At 49.4% G+C, this 13,899-nt stretch overlaps 1 protein-coding gene across 1 annotated transcript in view; it reads right to left on the reverse strand.

Annotated features, from left to right (window-relative positions):
- The window catches only part of COL26A1 (collagen type XXVI alpha 1 chain), a gene marked incomplete at both ends in the record, with an annotated part of 166,481 nt that overhangs the window by 15,630 nt on the left and 136,952 nt on the right, over nt 1–13,899 (reverse strand). Inside the window, 4 exons of the mRNA XM_084218941.1 lie at nt 5,655–5,807; nt 6,952–7,068; nt 10,067–10,111; nt 12,446–12,587. Of these exons, the coding sequence (XP_084075067.1) occupies nt 5,655–5,807; nt 6,952–7,068; nt 10,067–10,111; nt 12,446–12,587 (457 nt within the window). The remainder of the gene's footprint in view (nt 1–5,654; nt 5,808–6,951; nt 7,069–10,066; nt 10,112–12,445; nt 12,588–13,899) is intronic.

A 13,899-nucleotide genomic window follows, 5' to 3' on the forward strand; every position in this document is an offset into this window, starting at 1 on the left:
GTCAGACTCGAGCCCAGCCAGGCTCACAGTCAGACTCGAGCCCAGCCAGGATCTCAGATTCGAGCCCAGCCCGGCTCACAGTTAGACTCGAGCCCAGCCAGGATCTCAGTCAGACTCGATCCCAGCCCGGCTCACAGTCAGACTCGAGCCCAGCCCGGCTCACAGTTAGACTCGAGCCCAGACCGGCTCACAGTTAGACTCGAGCCCAGCCCGGCTCACAGTTAGACTCGAGCCCAGCCAGGCTGGCTCTCTCCGCAATGCTCTGGCGCCCGTTGCTGGCCGCGGGCCGGCAGTGCTGCAGGATGCTGAATTTGGGCTCCTGGAGCACCGGCCCTTGCTCTCCAAGGGCTGCTGTGGAAGAGGTTTCACAGCCACTTCTGTGAGCCACAGAGAAGTTTGATAAGAGGATCCATGTTTACCCCTGGAAGAATTTTCTACCAAGGACATTGGTACAGAAACCAAGAAAGAAAGAAGGATAAATAAGAGAAACCTGCAGCTGCCTGTTCCAATAGCACTCTGTCTTTCCTGACCAATGAGTAAAGTGTAAACTTATGAGTTTTGTAAGGATGTATAAAAAGCATGCAGGCTAGAATAAAACCAGTTTGAAGCCTTCTGAAAATAGTGTTGATTTGTATTGTCTCCATCACACCCACGACAGGCTGTGACCTCTCACCCCTGAGACCCCCAGACAAGCTGTGCTTCCTCTCCAAACCTTGGTACAACCCTGCCTTGGAATGACTGACCCCAAACTGGCCATCCCCACCACAGCCCTGGCAAGGGAAGGCTGTGGGGCTCCCTCCTGCCTGGCCCCAGGACCTGCTGAGCCCCCAGCCCAGCCAGCTCACCTGGGCAGGTGCTGCTGGGAGGTGCCCTGAGGTCTAAGGATGCAGGAAAAGCCAGGGATGGGTGTGCTCTGCCCCCTCCATGTGCTCAGGAAACTTTCCTGCCAGTTAGGATTATTTTAGGTGTTCAACTGGGCAGGTTCCCTGAGCTCTGGGAAATGGAGAGAAATGGGAGTAGAGCAGGGAAGGGAGAGCCAGCAGCAGGAATTGGAGGAGTTTTGTGCTTTTGAACATCTTTCTCAGCTCTCTCCAGTCAAGAATAAAACCCAGCAGCCTGTTGCTGTCCATATCTTCCCTCAGCCTGCAGCCAATGGGTTTCTATTCAGTTGGCAGCTGAACAGAAAACCCACAACTATAAATAAAAAGCAACCCTCAGTATTTATTGTGATGCCAAAACCATATTCAACAACCCTTCTCCCTGTGGATCTGGACTGTGGCACAGCTGTAACCTGGGGAGGTACCTGTATGGCAGCACCTTTCATCTGAGCACCCCACAACACTTTGGGACAGTTCTGGAAACCTGGGGCAAAAATTCAATGAACAACCAAGACAGCAAGGCCACACAACAAGCACAAGCACAAGGAAACCCACATCCTGGTGCTAGCAAGCCTTTCTGTCCTGACCTTTTGCTGAAGGACCAACAATAAATCTCCTGTTTAACCTGGATGAAGATGTTGGCTTCTGGTCACCAGGATGGCAAACCCCCTGAAAACCCCACATTTTCCACAGCTGGAGGTGCCATAAAGGAATAATGTCCACCTCCTCCTGCCCATGACCTCAAGCTTATTCATGTTTCCTTCTACCCATCCCTGTAACTCATCACAGTAAAATTCAGGGGAACCCAGGGCAGGAAAAGGCTGAATGCAAACAGGTATTTATCTGACTGTTGTTTCTAACCCATTCATCTTCCCCCTCCTCACAGCCCTGAAACAAAACAACTGAGACTCTTCTCATGTTCAGGAGGAAAGGTACCCCAGTGAAGTGTGTAATCCAATTAATTTGAGTTTTATTTGACCATGTCAAAATCCATCCCAGCTTGGGAGTAAGATGAAATTGGGAAATGAGCATCAAACAGCAGTGAAGACTTTAACAGTTGCAGAGCCTTTTGTTTTGAAAGTGATCAACAAAATCAACTGCACATCCACTGGGAGGGGCAGAGGATGGACTGCAAACAACCAGGGTTTCATTTCTGCTGGAGGTAAGCCAGGGATAAAGATTTGGGTTACAAAACATCCCAGCTAAATGGCACATTATTACCATGACAGTTACTCCCACAAATCCACCCCTGCTGACATTTGACTCAACATTATTTAATGGAAGGTGATTCTGTGATTGTGACACAGAAGAGAGCTCTGATCAACAGCCCTTGGGCTCAGCAGCCTCTGCCTGGCCTGGGCAGCACAGGACTGTGCCAGGTCCTTCCTGGCCAGTTCCTTCAGAGCCAGGTTTCTTTCCAGGATCAGCTCTGAATGAAACACACTGTGAATGAAATGGGACTGAAGTGTGTTAAAACACAACCCTCAGATGTTTTTAAGGGATTGCCTCCATGTTCTCATAAAGCAGCAGGAAGGATTTGTATCTCCTTATAAACTCCCTTATAAATGGGGACATTCTGGGGCTCTCTGCAGCTGGAGATTGTTAGAGCAGCCACAAAATAGCATCAAAAGGTAGCAGGAATCTTCCCTTCTGAGCCACCCCCTGCACTGACCCAGGCTCTGCTGGGCTCCAGAGCTGGATTCTGGTTCAGTGCTCCTGGGACCCCCAAAGCAGCAGACAATGCTTCATTTGAGAAGACCTTGATACTGAATTTGCTCCAGGAGCTTTCCAACCCCATCCATGCCAAGAGGAAGAGTGAAACCAGTGTGGCCTGGTCAGGTAGGAGCACCTGTGTTCTCTGGAATGGAACAGAGACACCCTGAAACAGCACAGGAATGCCCTGAAGGACACAGGGAGAGCTGCCCAGCCAGAGCAGCAAAGGCAGCTCAGGGCACACTTGGAAAGAAATCAGCTTTCTCTATTCCTTTTCTCTTCTCCTTCCCCTTCACTTCCTCTGCTCTGTTCTCCTTCCCCAGAAGGGCCTTGCTGGCAGCTGGGATGCTGCAGCACAGATCCCTCTCCCTTATCCCCTCTGACATCAGCACACCATGAGCTGCTCTGCCTCAGTTTCCCTCTGCTCTCCCCTCAGGGAGTGGTGGAGTCACCTTCCCTGGAAGTGTTACAAATGTGTGGCTGTGGCCCTCGTGGACATGGTTTAGTGGGGCTGGGTACTTGATCTTGGAGTTCTTTTCCAACAGTGATGATTCTATGAAAACAGGTTCATTTTATTTCATGTGTCCTTGGCAGGTCTTTGAGCTGGAAGGAAACAGCCTCATGAGTGAGAGTTGCATTCTTTTCCCTAACTGTTCCCTAGAAATCACCAATGTTAGCACAGGGAATAGGAGTGAGCTCTAGACCATGTACCTGATCACTCATTTTTAAGTGGCAGGCAAAGTGAGAGATCCCAGCAGCAGCAGCCCCAGCAGTGGGGAGCAGCAGCTCAGCTTCTGGCTGAGGGCTAAGGTTTCTGACTAAGGGAGAAAATCCCCCATTATAGCCTTGATTTGTTGAGACAGGATGGAAATCAAGTCATCCTGTCTTAATTTTTTTTCTGCTACCTGATCTGGAGGGGAAAAATGAGACCATTTCTTTTACCACAGCACAGGGAAACTGAGAAAATATTTGTCTCTCTATTTCTGGCTTCTGCCTGCAGATAAATATTGCCAACAGGAACTTGTTGCAATTAATAAAGGCACAGGCATTAACCATGTTCAGGCAGAACTAAACTCTTTATAATAACAATAATCTGATGCAGCTCTCACATCTCATTCCCATTAGCAGGAATATGCTTCCCTCTGCTGTCAGCAGCTGGAATTTTGTGTTTATAGTTTTCAGATGTGCTCCTTTCAAAACAAGTAAATACATTTTTAAAAAGCTAAACAGAATTTACGAGGCTAAGTTTTACTGGTGGCAGAAGATCAGCTTTCCACCAGCCTGTGGGAGGCAAAATCAGCCAACAGAGAGGAAAAATGGTAAGAAAATAAACTTGATACTGCCAGAATATTGTCATGGTGACATAGATACTTGCAGCTGGATTTGTGTTAAGAAAAAGTGTCATAAAGTTTTGGGCTACTCCTTCTGCAAACCAAGAAATGCACAGGCATGGAGGGAGGAATGTTTAGGGATGCCAGGGATGGAAATGGAGCAGTCACCATCTCCCCACTGCTCTCAAGTCCCTGTGGCTGCCCAGTGCTGGCAGAGACAACAGAAATAATTAGCCACCATTTACCCTCTCCCATTTGGGCACAACACTGAGTTCACCCTCCTCACACATCAGCTGGGCAGCTTTTATTCACTTTTTAATTTATCCTGCGATCACAAGGAAGAGTTTAATTCAAAGGGAGGGGCAGCAGCAGCACCCAAACCATCCTCAGGGATCCCTTGGAATAAAAGGCACAATGTGTGACCCTGAGAGGAGTGAGGCAACTGTAATGCAAAACTTCCCTGTTCTCAGGCTGATGAATGCAGCATGTTGATGTGTGTTTGGTGAAATTCTCAGTATTGAACCTCAGTTATTCATCCTGCCCATACACCCCAATAACCGAATATGAAATGGAGCTGAATTGAAAATTCTCCCTAAATTAAAAATACATCTGTTTGCTTTTGGGAAAAGGAGTCTGGAGAGCAGAGTGGGTGGAAGGGAGAGCTTGAGATAACTGTCAGACATGGGGAGACTTAGTAATCCTTGGCTGTAACTAAGACAACTGAGCTTTGAAGCTGGGCAGGAGCAGCAGAGCTGGGGAAGAGGCACAGCTGAGCTCTGGGGGAGTGGAGGTGGGAGACCCAAGAGAGCAAGGGCAGACACAGCTGACTCTGCTCCCTCATTATTGCTGCCAGCTCCACAGGGCTGCACCAGGAGAATCAAGCTCAAATCTGAGAGCATTCCCATCCAAGTGCAGGATGTGCCTTCCCTAGAAAGACTTTGCTCACCCTGCACAGCACAAATCAAATAAATCTATGATTAAATCAGCACAAGCACAAAAAAAACCCTGGACCTCCTGTTACAGGGAAGGGATAAATCAGGGAGTCAGTCTGGACTCTCCAGTCCATAATTCTGTGTTTTGTGTGGATGTGGGATAATGTGGATGCACCAGAAACACAGGTGGAAGAAGCATCTGCAGGGGCAGGGAAGGAGACACATTTAACAGATGTTAAATGTTAAATGTCTGTTGTAATTCCAGAGCTGCAAATCTCTAGTCCTTGCTGATCCCTGACACTCCAACACCACAGCAGTGGCAACAAGAGGGCTCCAACCCCACAGCTGTGGGGCACCAGCCCCTGATCTGCCCCTCTGGATTCCTTTGGCCCTTTCTCTCAGGTGATGCAACCTGAGCTCTGTCATTTCACCACAGACCCTCTTCCCACTCCTGATGGAAGCTTAGACAACACCAAATTTCCTCCCCAAAGCTGTGATGGACCTAAAAAACCCCAAAAAACCAGGCACAAAGAACAAAATCCTCCAAACCCTGCTCTCAGTGGTAGTTTAGGAGAGCAGGGACTCGGTTCTTCATTTTGGAGAGGTGAACCCCCTGCAGCTCCCAAGATGTTCCATCTTGACCAGGAGCTTCCAAGAGACCCCCACAATGCAGGGAGTGTCCAGCTGCTCCCAGGGCCTGGCAGAGCCTGGCAAGGAGGGGGGAGCAGAGCTGAGCTGCTCTGTGCCTGCCCACCCTGCTGATGCCACGGGAGAACATGGGAAATGAGCAGGGAACTTACTTTCTTTTTCAGCTGTGGGCTGGAGTGAGTAGAGAACCCCTTGCTGGAAGGTGAGAGGGAGGCTTGGGGTGGCTGGTGGCCCTGGAGGACCTGGGGGACCTGGGATCCCAGTTTCTCCTGGAAGTCCTCTTGGTCCTTGAGGTCCCAACATCCCTGTGCAGAGGGAGGAGAGGATGAGTTAATGCCTTTGGGGATGTGCTCACGATGCTTTCATGTGAAAAGGCAGCAAGAACACAAAGGATTTCTGTCCTGAACTGCATAGAAGGGTGGGGAAAATAGAAACAGCTTCCCAATTTTCTTTTCTTTTTTTTTTTTTTTTTTTTTTGTTCAGCATCTTCCTCTGCAAAGGAGAGAGCTTGACTTGGCTCAGAGGTGCTGCCTTTGAGCAGCCCAATTGCTGAAAGAGTGAAATCTCCCTGAGGCTGAGTGAGAAACTACAGGCAGCAAAGTGTGAAATCAAATCCTCCTTCCCTCCAGGTACACCTGTGTCACCTCCCTGCCAGGAAGCAGAGTCAGTCCAGGAGCAGACAGATCACATGTCCTGTGGGGCTGCAAGGCTCTCCTTGCAAACTGAGACACCAAAAAAAGCAGACACATCCTTGGCCAGACCTTGGCCACTGACAGCTTGCCAGAAAGTGCCAGAAAGTGTTCAGGGCTGCTCTCACATTTAAGGAAAACTCAGAGTTTTAAATGTTACCCAAGCTCAGGCTCACAAGGCACAGCCTTTCAGACACAGAGAGCACAGAGCCTGAGGTCTGGCACCTATTGTGCAGTATCACCTTCATCAAAACATTCAGGAACGTTTGGGGAATGAAGAAAGACTCCTGGCTCAGGAATGGAGTGTTCTCTGAAAGAATGGCCTCCTAACCTTTTCCCTTAACATACAAAAGCATCATTAGTTTGACATCCTGGCATCTGACAGCTTGACACAAATGGTGGAGAAAAAAGAGAGTTAAAACAGGCACCCAGTGAGAGGGTTAAACAGGGAATGCTCTGCTCCAAAGGCTGACAGGTCACAGGCTCTTTCTTACAGCTCCTGAGCAGGATGGGGAAACATGATCCTGCTCTGCAGCTTTTTGGGACAGGCTCTCTCCTGCTGCACAGGAAATCCCAGGGTCAGCCATTGCTCCTGCAGGTGGTTGCCTGCCCTGGGAGCTCCTGGCTGATTCCAGCTCCCAGGGGACTCACTGGAGTGGATTTGATACCAGCTGAAGATGCTCAGTCTTGTCTGGCCTTGTCTGAGCTGCTCTCCCAGACAATTTGGATGAAGTGAAGCATCTCCTGTCCCAGGACTCACCTGGTGGCCCTGCTGGGCCCCTCTCCCCGGGCTGTCCCTTCTCTCCTTTGGGCCCTGGTGGTCCTGGGAGCCCAGTGGGGCCAACTGGGCCCGGGGGACCAACCTGGCCTGGGATCCCTGCAAATGTTCAGAAAGGAAATCAGCTGGAAGTTAGGACACTGCTGAGTCAGAAAGGCTTCAGCAGCCTCAAACCCAGAGGGGATGGACTCAGTGCTGCAAAGGGCAGAAATGCAGCAGTGCACACACAGGGGGGCAGGGCTGGCAGGAGCTCTCTGGCAGGTAAAGCCAGACAAGCCAGGCTGGACTTTGCTTCTCCTCTTCTGCCTTCAATCCTGTAAGGAAAACCACATCCCCATGCACAAGACCATCCCCAAAAAGTCAGCAGGATGTGCACCCCCAGCTGGGATGTGCTGGGCAGAGCTACACTGAGCTCACACTGCCCCTTCCCAAGGCCTGAATGGCTTTGGCAGGGTCTGGGTGTCCTTTGCTGGGCTCATCCAGACACACATAAACTCCTGGCCATCCCAAAGTACCAAAATACACAAAACAGATTTGCAAAAACAATCAGACCCTGTCTCCCATTTGCTCTATTCACACCACCCAGAGGTTCTGCATCAAGGATGCTTCCCTGGTTTCTCCTGAGCTCATTCATCTCTCAGGGCTCTGTGCTGTGCACAGGTTTTGAGTCCCAGAGTGGCATTAATGCCCCCCTTGTGCAGGAGCTGGCTGTCAGTAATGGATATCACTGAGCAGGGTCCCAGGGCAGTGATCCCAGCCCAGTGGGACATCTCTTGGCAAGCCCACTCAGACCCCAGTAAGGCCAGGAGAGGTGCAGAGGCAGCATTGGTGATCCCAAATAAATAAATAAATAAATAAATAAATAAATAAATAAATAAATAAATATCCCACTAAATAAAATCTTAATGCTGTTTCCCCCAGACTATCAAAATAACAACAACACTCAGCCATTTTATGGTGCTGTTCAGAAGAGCACTGCTGATCTTGGGCTCACATGGAGAGCCATTTAAACACTGTGCAAACAGCACTGAAGCTTTAATGCCCTGGAGGAGTGGGCAAGTGGGTCTGTCTGCTCAGATTAGGGGGTTAATGGTTACAATAAAGGCATGAACTGTCAGAGCCAAGAGAGTCAGAGGCTCCTGGTGTCTGGGCTACCAAAGGCTCAGAGGAATTGAAAGCAGTGGCAGATGCAAGCTCCAAAGCCAGAGGGAGATCAGGATGAGTCCAAAGTTCAACACACTCAGATTTCATATTTTAGTCTGTGTGTTACATGTGACCACAGCACAGCAGAGCAATGAAAGGTTTGATCAACTCTTAAGGAGTGTCTTTCTCCCTCCCTGGTATCAGGAGAGGTACTGCACCCCCCAAAAGCAGTGCCAGCAGAATGTGCTGCATGTGGGGGTGGAGAGCATGGATGGGAATGGAGGGAGAGAAGGAGAAAAGGAAAGGACTGGACAGCACCTTCCCAGCTGGTACCAGGGAACAGGGCTGCACAATCACATCAAAGCTCACAGCATTTGCAGCTCCCACATTTGGGTACAATTCCCACTCTAGAGGTGAGATAGCTCACCTGGAGTACAAAACCTTGTCACCCCAGACATTCATCCAAACCCCTCACTTCTCAGAACAAAGCAATAATCCCCCAGTATTAGACCCCCCTGGAAAGATTCCCCTTCCTCTCTTCTTTCTTCCATTTTGGAGAGATGTCCAAACTGGTTTTTCTTACAAAAATGAAATCTCTCCTCCTTCAGTCCACAATGAAGACTGAGGAAATGACATTTCTCAGTGGCTCTGTGTGGGAGTGTGAGCCTGTACTTTTGTTGCATTCAGTCAGCAATAATGATCTGATTTAATTTGAGTATTGAATAAGGAATTAAGGGCAGGTTTCAATTTGCTTATCCACATCCACATGCAGCCTTTTCTATGGATAGAAGGCTGGATCTCCCCTGCTAGGGATGCTGTCCTGGGAAGCCCAGGCAGGTGATCAGGAGCCCTTTTAGGAAAGCAAGGGCATTTTTTCACAGCACTGGAAGCAGCTTCTACCCCTTTCAGCACACCTGAAACTCCACTGCAGCAACTTGCAGCACAGAGGGAAGAACAGCAGAAACTGTTTTGCTCTGCTGCTGAGTGTGGGCCAGAACATTCCCTCACTTGTGGAAATCACCCTCAATCCTTCAGTCCAACCTTATAACTCAATCCCATGAAGTCCTGCAGCCCAGGAGCAATCCTTTCCTGCAGCATCCTCAATGCCCCTGCTGCAGCAGAGCTTTAGAGAAGCTGGCACTTCCTTCCCTGCAGGGGGAAGAGCTGGAGGAAAGGCTGGAGAGGCAGCACAGGGTAATGAGTCAGGCAGGGGCTCACACTGGTGACAAATGGTGTTACCAGCTCAACAGAGACAAGTGCAACAGGGGGAAGAAAGAGGGAAGGATTCAGGGAAAAGGGGGGAGGCAAAATCTTCAGCTGGCATAAATCAGCTCTGCTGCAGCGGTGTTGCTTCCAGAGAGCTGAAGCCCCTGGTGAGTGTTTATCCTCCAAACAATAGGAAGTAAAAGACCACAGGAAAAATATTTTTTTAAAGGCAGAGGGTGAGTAATCTACTGCTGGAAACCAAATCAGATGTGCAGAGACCTGGATTTTCTTCCTGGCTCTGTCCTTAACCTGCAACACAGCATCTGCTGCCCCCCTGCCCCAGGGTTTTCCCTGCACAGGAGCTGCTCTGTTTATGTGGAGCACAGGGAAGTGATGCCCTGACATCCCCAGCAGGTAACACCAGCTAGAGAAGTTTTCTCCCATCACTCAGGACGTGCCCTGCTGGCTCTGGCCACATGTGTTTCCATGATCTGCCTCTCCTCCATCAGACAGTGCTCTCCATCCCTTGTGTGCTGGGCAATGAATGTCTCAGACTGGTGTTTGGCCTCTCCAACCAAAGCAGCCTATGGTCAGATAAAATCTAATCAACAAACTCAGCCTCTCCATCTGTGAGGCTCCAAAGAGTTCCTGGCCACAGGACCCTTCTGCTTTTTGGGACATAAGCACAGGACTGGGCACAACAACAGTTTGTGCTTTGAAAGAGAAATAGCAGAAACTGTGAACTTACCCTGTGGTATCAGCTGCTCCTCTGCACCTCTGTGTCCTTTAGGCTCTGTTCAAGAAGGACAGGGTAAAATAATAATAATAATAAAAAAAAGAATAGGAGAAAAAATAGAGATATGAAATATTAGGTCTCTTGCTGCCAAGTGGCTCAGCCAGAGTATATATATTTTCTTAATACTCAGAAAAATGTATTCTGTTGATTAACAAGCTGATCAGAAAGGCCAGTGCTGCAGCTGTCTCAACAGCACTGATTGCTTTTAAATGATTGTCTATTCTCAGCCCTGTCACTCACAGGAGGAATAACCACCCTCATAAACAGTAGCAAGTTTTTCTGGACCTCAGCCTGGAGAGGCATCAGCCAGCCCAGAGCTACAGGGTCATCCAGAAACCCTTGCAGAGCTCACAGCATCCTGTCCCTGTCACCCACCTTTGTGTCAGGCCCCAGCACCCTGCTCTCAGTCCCTCCAGCTGTGTGACAGGCAAGGAGGGGCTGGGATTTATTTTGGCTGAACACCCAGAAGCAGGGCAGAGTAGGGAATGTTTCCCAAAAGGCTCAGGGGAAGGGGTGGGAGGGACAGAGGGTTTGCTTTCCACAGCCCCAAGTCAGCCAGGACACTCAGGATTCTGGTTTGACTCCCCCTTCTCCAATATCCCCCGTGATGAAAGATCCCCTGAGATCCCTGTAAGAGAACCTGGGGGCAGCCTGGAGCAAAAAGTCAGGGCACAGTGGTGAAATCCTGCAAAATGGGCAGCCCCCCTCCATCCTGAATTGTGTGGAGTTCCCTTCACTCCACCAAAATCCACGCTGAGTTTTTTTGGCTGGCTTTGACTCGTGGACACAGACTGGTGTGGGGAGGGAAGGAGGCCAAATATGGACCCAGATCCACGAAATATCCCCACAGCTCTTGAGCAAAGCAAGGATTTGAAGCCCACAGAGGCTGGGCAAGGGCTCCAGCAGTGTCAATGAGCCACTGAAGTGATTATTTCTCATTGCTGAAAGACACTGGCCTGGCTCCAAACGCTCCAGTGCATTCCTGGGGAATAATACAGTTATTATTCCACACCAGGTTAAATAAATCAAGGCCAGAAAAGCAGAGGGTAACAGTGAGCAAGGACAACACCTGGCAGCACACACACACACACACACAGCCTGGAATCTGGCAGTGACCACTGGCCTTGTGCAGGGTGGGAGGTGCTGACCCTGCCCCACGGGCTGATCAGAGCACTGCAGGGATGCTGCTCTGCTTGGGGGAGAGGCAGCCCCTGCTCTGTGCCCAGCAGGACATGAGGAGCCTCCAGGAGGGCAGGACCTGGCAGGGAAGAGTCACCAGAATCCTCCTGACCTGACTTTGGTGCGGCAAAGTGCAGGTGCCACTGCCACAGCAAAAATAAATGGGATGGGAAAGGCAGAATGAGCATATAATGGACACTGGGGACTCTGCTCTAATTCAGTTCCTGGCAGCTGTGGCTGTGGTTCTGAGAATATTTTGCAGAACATATTGTTGGTGAACCTCCCTCCACGTTGTGGCATCATGACAAATCATAAACAGGGACAACATCTGGACTGTTTTGGTTGCTCCAAGTCTGCTGCCATAATAAACTGCCTGGGCCAAAAAAAAAAAAGAAGAAGAAAAAAGCAAAGTAGGCCCTAAAGAATAAAGAACTACTCTGGGAGCAAGCAAAGCAACAGAGAGACAGGGCTTTGGAAGCAGAGAGCAGGGATCTTGAAAAAAGATGCCAAGGTCAAGAAAATTCAATGTTGTGGGGATTTGTCTGGCCAAGTGGGCTCAGAGGCAGAGTTTCTTCTAAGTGTATTTTTTTTTCATGCCACAAGAGGGATCATAAAACAGGCCATTGTGTTTATGGCAAATTTAGAAAATATAAAGCAGACTGCAACTGATGCTGCTATTCATGGGAAAGTTTTTTGTCCTAATAAAACCAAGAATGACCCATGCAGCCCATTCCTCTACCCCCCAGCACTGCTCCCAGACCGGGAAACGCTGGATTTTGGTAGGCAGGAACTGTCCCACTGTGATCCTGATGGCTCTCTGGAGTTTTGATGTGTCCAGGTCTCAAAATCCACAATCTTTGGACTTAAACACACAGTGGCACTGCTGGGGTTAACAGAACTCAAACAGACCCAAATCCAGCTCCCAGCAGATGTTTGTGCCAACAGAAATTGTGCCTGCCACAGCTGGCAAAATGCAGCTCCCATGGATTTGTTCCAAGCACATCCCTGCTCTGCTGCGGCTGAACTCAGAGAAGGGCAGAGACCTCCCGACCCCTCTCTGCAGCTCCCGAGGATGGAGCAGAGCCAGACTCCTCTGTGCTCTCCCAGAGGTGTTTGTGGCATGGGTGGGTGCTGGGAGCAGGCCAGCCTTACCAGCAGCTGCCCCACTTTTCCTGGGGTTCAGCAGGGGGAAGGCGTCGGGCAGCAGCTCCTCGTACCAGGTGGCCGTGGTGCCCGCGACGGGCAGGCTGTTCTCCAGGGCTGGGCTCCTCTCTGCAGCCTCCAGCAGCAGGATCTGCAGGGGACACCAACACACACAGGTCAGCTGGCCCTCACAAGCCTTGGAGTGACTTGGAGATACCTTAGAAAGTCTTTTTTTCTCAGCCTGGTGAGGAGAGTCAGAGAAGGAGTCAGAGATTTTCAGTTCTCGGTCTCAAGGTTGTTTATTGTATCTTATCTATAAATTTTTTTTCTCTTGTCTAGCTGAGGTCTGCTCAGCAAGACAGACAGAGGCACTCTGCCTGCCCCCAGGGTGGTGGTATCTTTATATACCAAAAACTGCGTGTACAATATTTACAATTACTTCCCAATACCCATCACCTATGTCAGACAGTGAGCTTCTGCTCTAAACCAATCCAAAAGTGACCTGGATGGTTTCAGACATGGTCTCAGTTCCTGAGGAGGTCCTAAAGCTCCTCTTCTTGCCAGACAGGGCTGGGAATAACTCTGTTCACAGACCATGGGATTTGGGCATAAAAGCTTCATTGGTTTTAGGAAGTCAGCAACAATTAAAGCTGCTGTGTTAATTGTGAGTGTGTCCCACACACCCTCCTTGGGGAGGACTCCAGAGGGACCTGGCCTCAGTGGGACTGTGTCCCTGGGGAGAAACATGAGACCAGGGACTGAAGCTGCTGTCAGGGACACAGCATTTCCCTGGTGTGTCCCTAGAGCCAGAAAATCAGAAATTACTGACAGCTGGGATGAGGTGAAGGGCTGTACCTGAAAGCCCAGGGTAGCAAACCAAGGACAAGTACTGCTTGTAAAGGCCCAAATATCAACTGAATTAAAGATGATGAAGATGAAGCTTTTAGAGAGTTGATGTGCTTTAACTTTGAAGCAAATTAAAAAATAAAAAAAAAAAGAAAGTACTCTATTTACTCAAGGAGCTCTGCTTAGAAGCAATATGACATTATTAAAACTCACAGCTGTTTCTAGGCCTTGCAAACACACAATCTTCAAGCAAACCCACGTCCCAGCAGGCATCCCTGAGGTGTTTGGGCCATTTACAACCTTCTCTCCTTGGCAAAGTGACCCCAGGTTCCCATATGGTCCAGGCTGTCCATCAGGCTCTGCTCCCTGCCCACTGGGAGCTGGTCTCTAACATGGGAACATTTCTCCAGGCATGCAAGACTGAGGTTTGTTACAGCATCATCTTTTCCTGTTTGAAAACCACCTAAGCAATACTAATTTAGGGATAAGGGAAATAAAAGGGAAAATGGCTCAAACTTTCCATTAAATCCCTAGAAGTTTCAGCCTTTACACACTGTGTTGTCTTTACATAATGAAGTCACACTGCAATTATAAATGAGAGTGACTTGGCTCCACTT

The sequence above is a fragment of the Fringilla coelebs genome, assembly GCF_963513975.1.
Source record: "Fringilla coelebs genome assembly, chromosome: 20".
Lineage (NCBI taxonomy): Eukaryota > Metazoa > Chordata > Aves > Passeriformes > Fringillidae > Fringilla > Fringilla coelebs.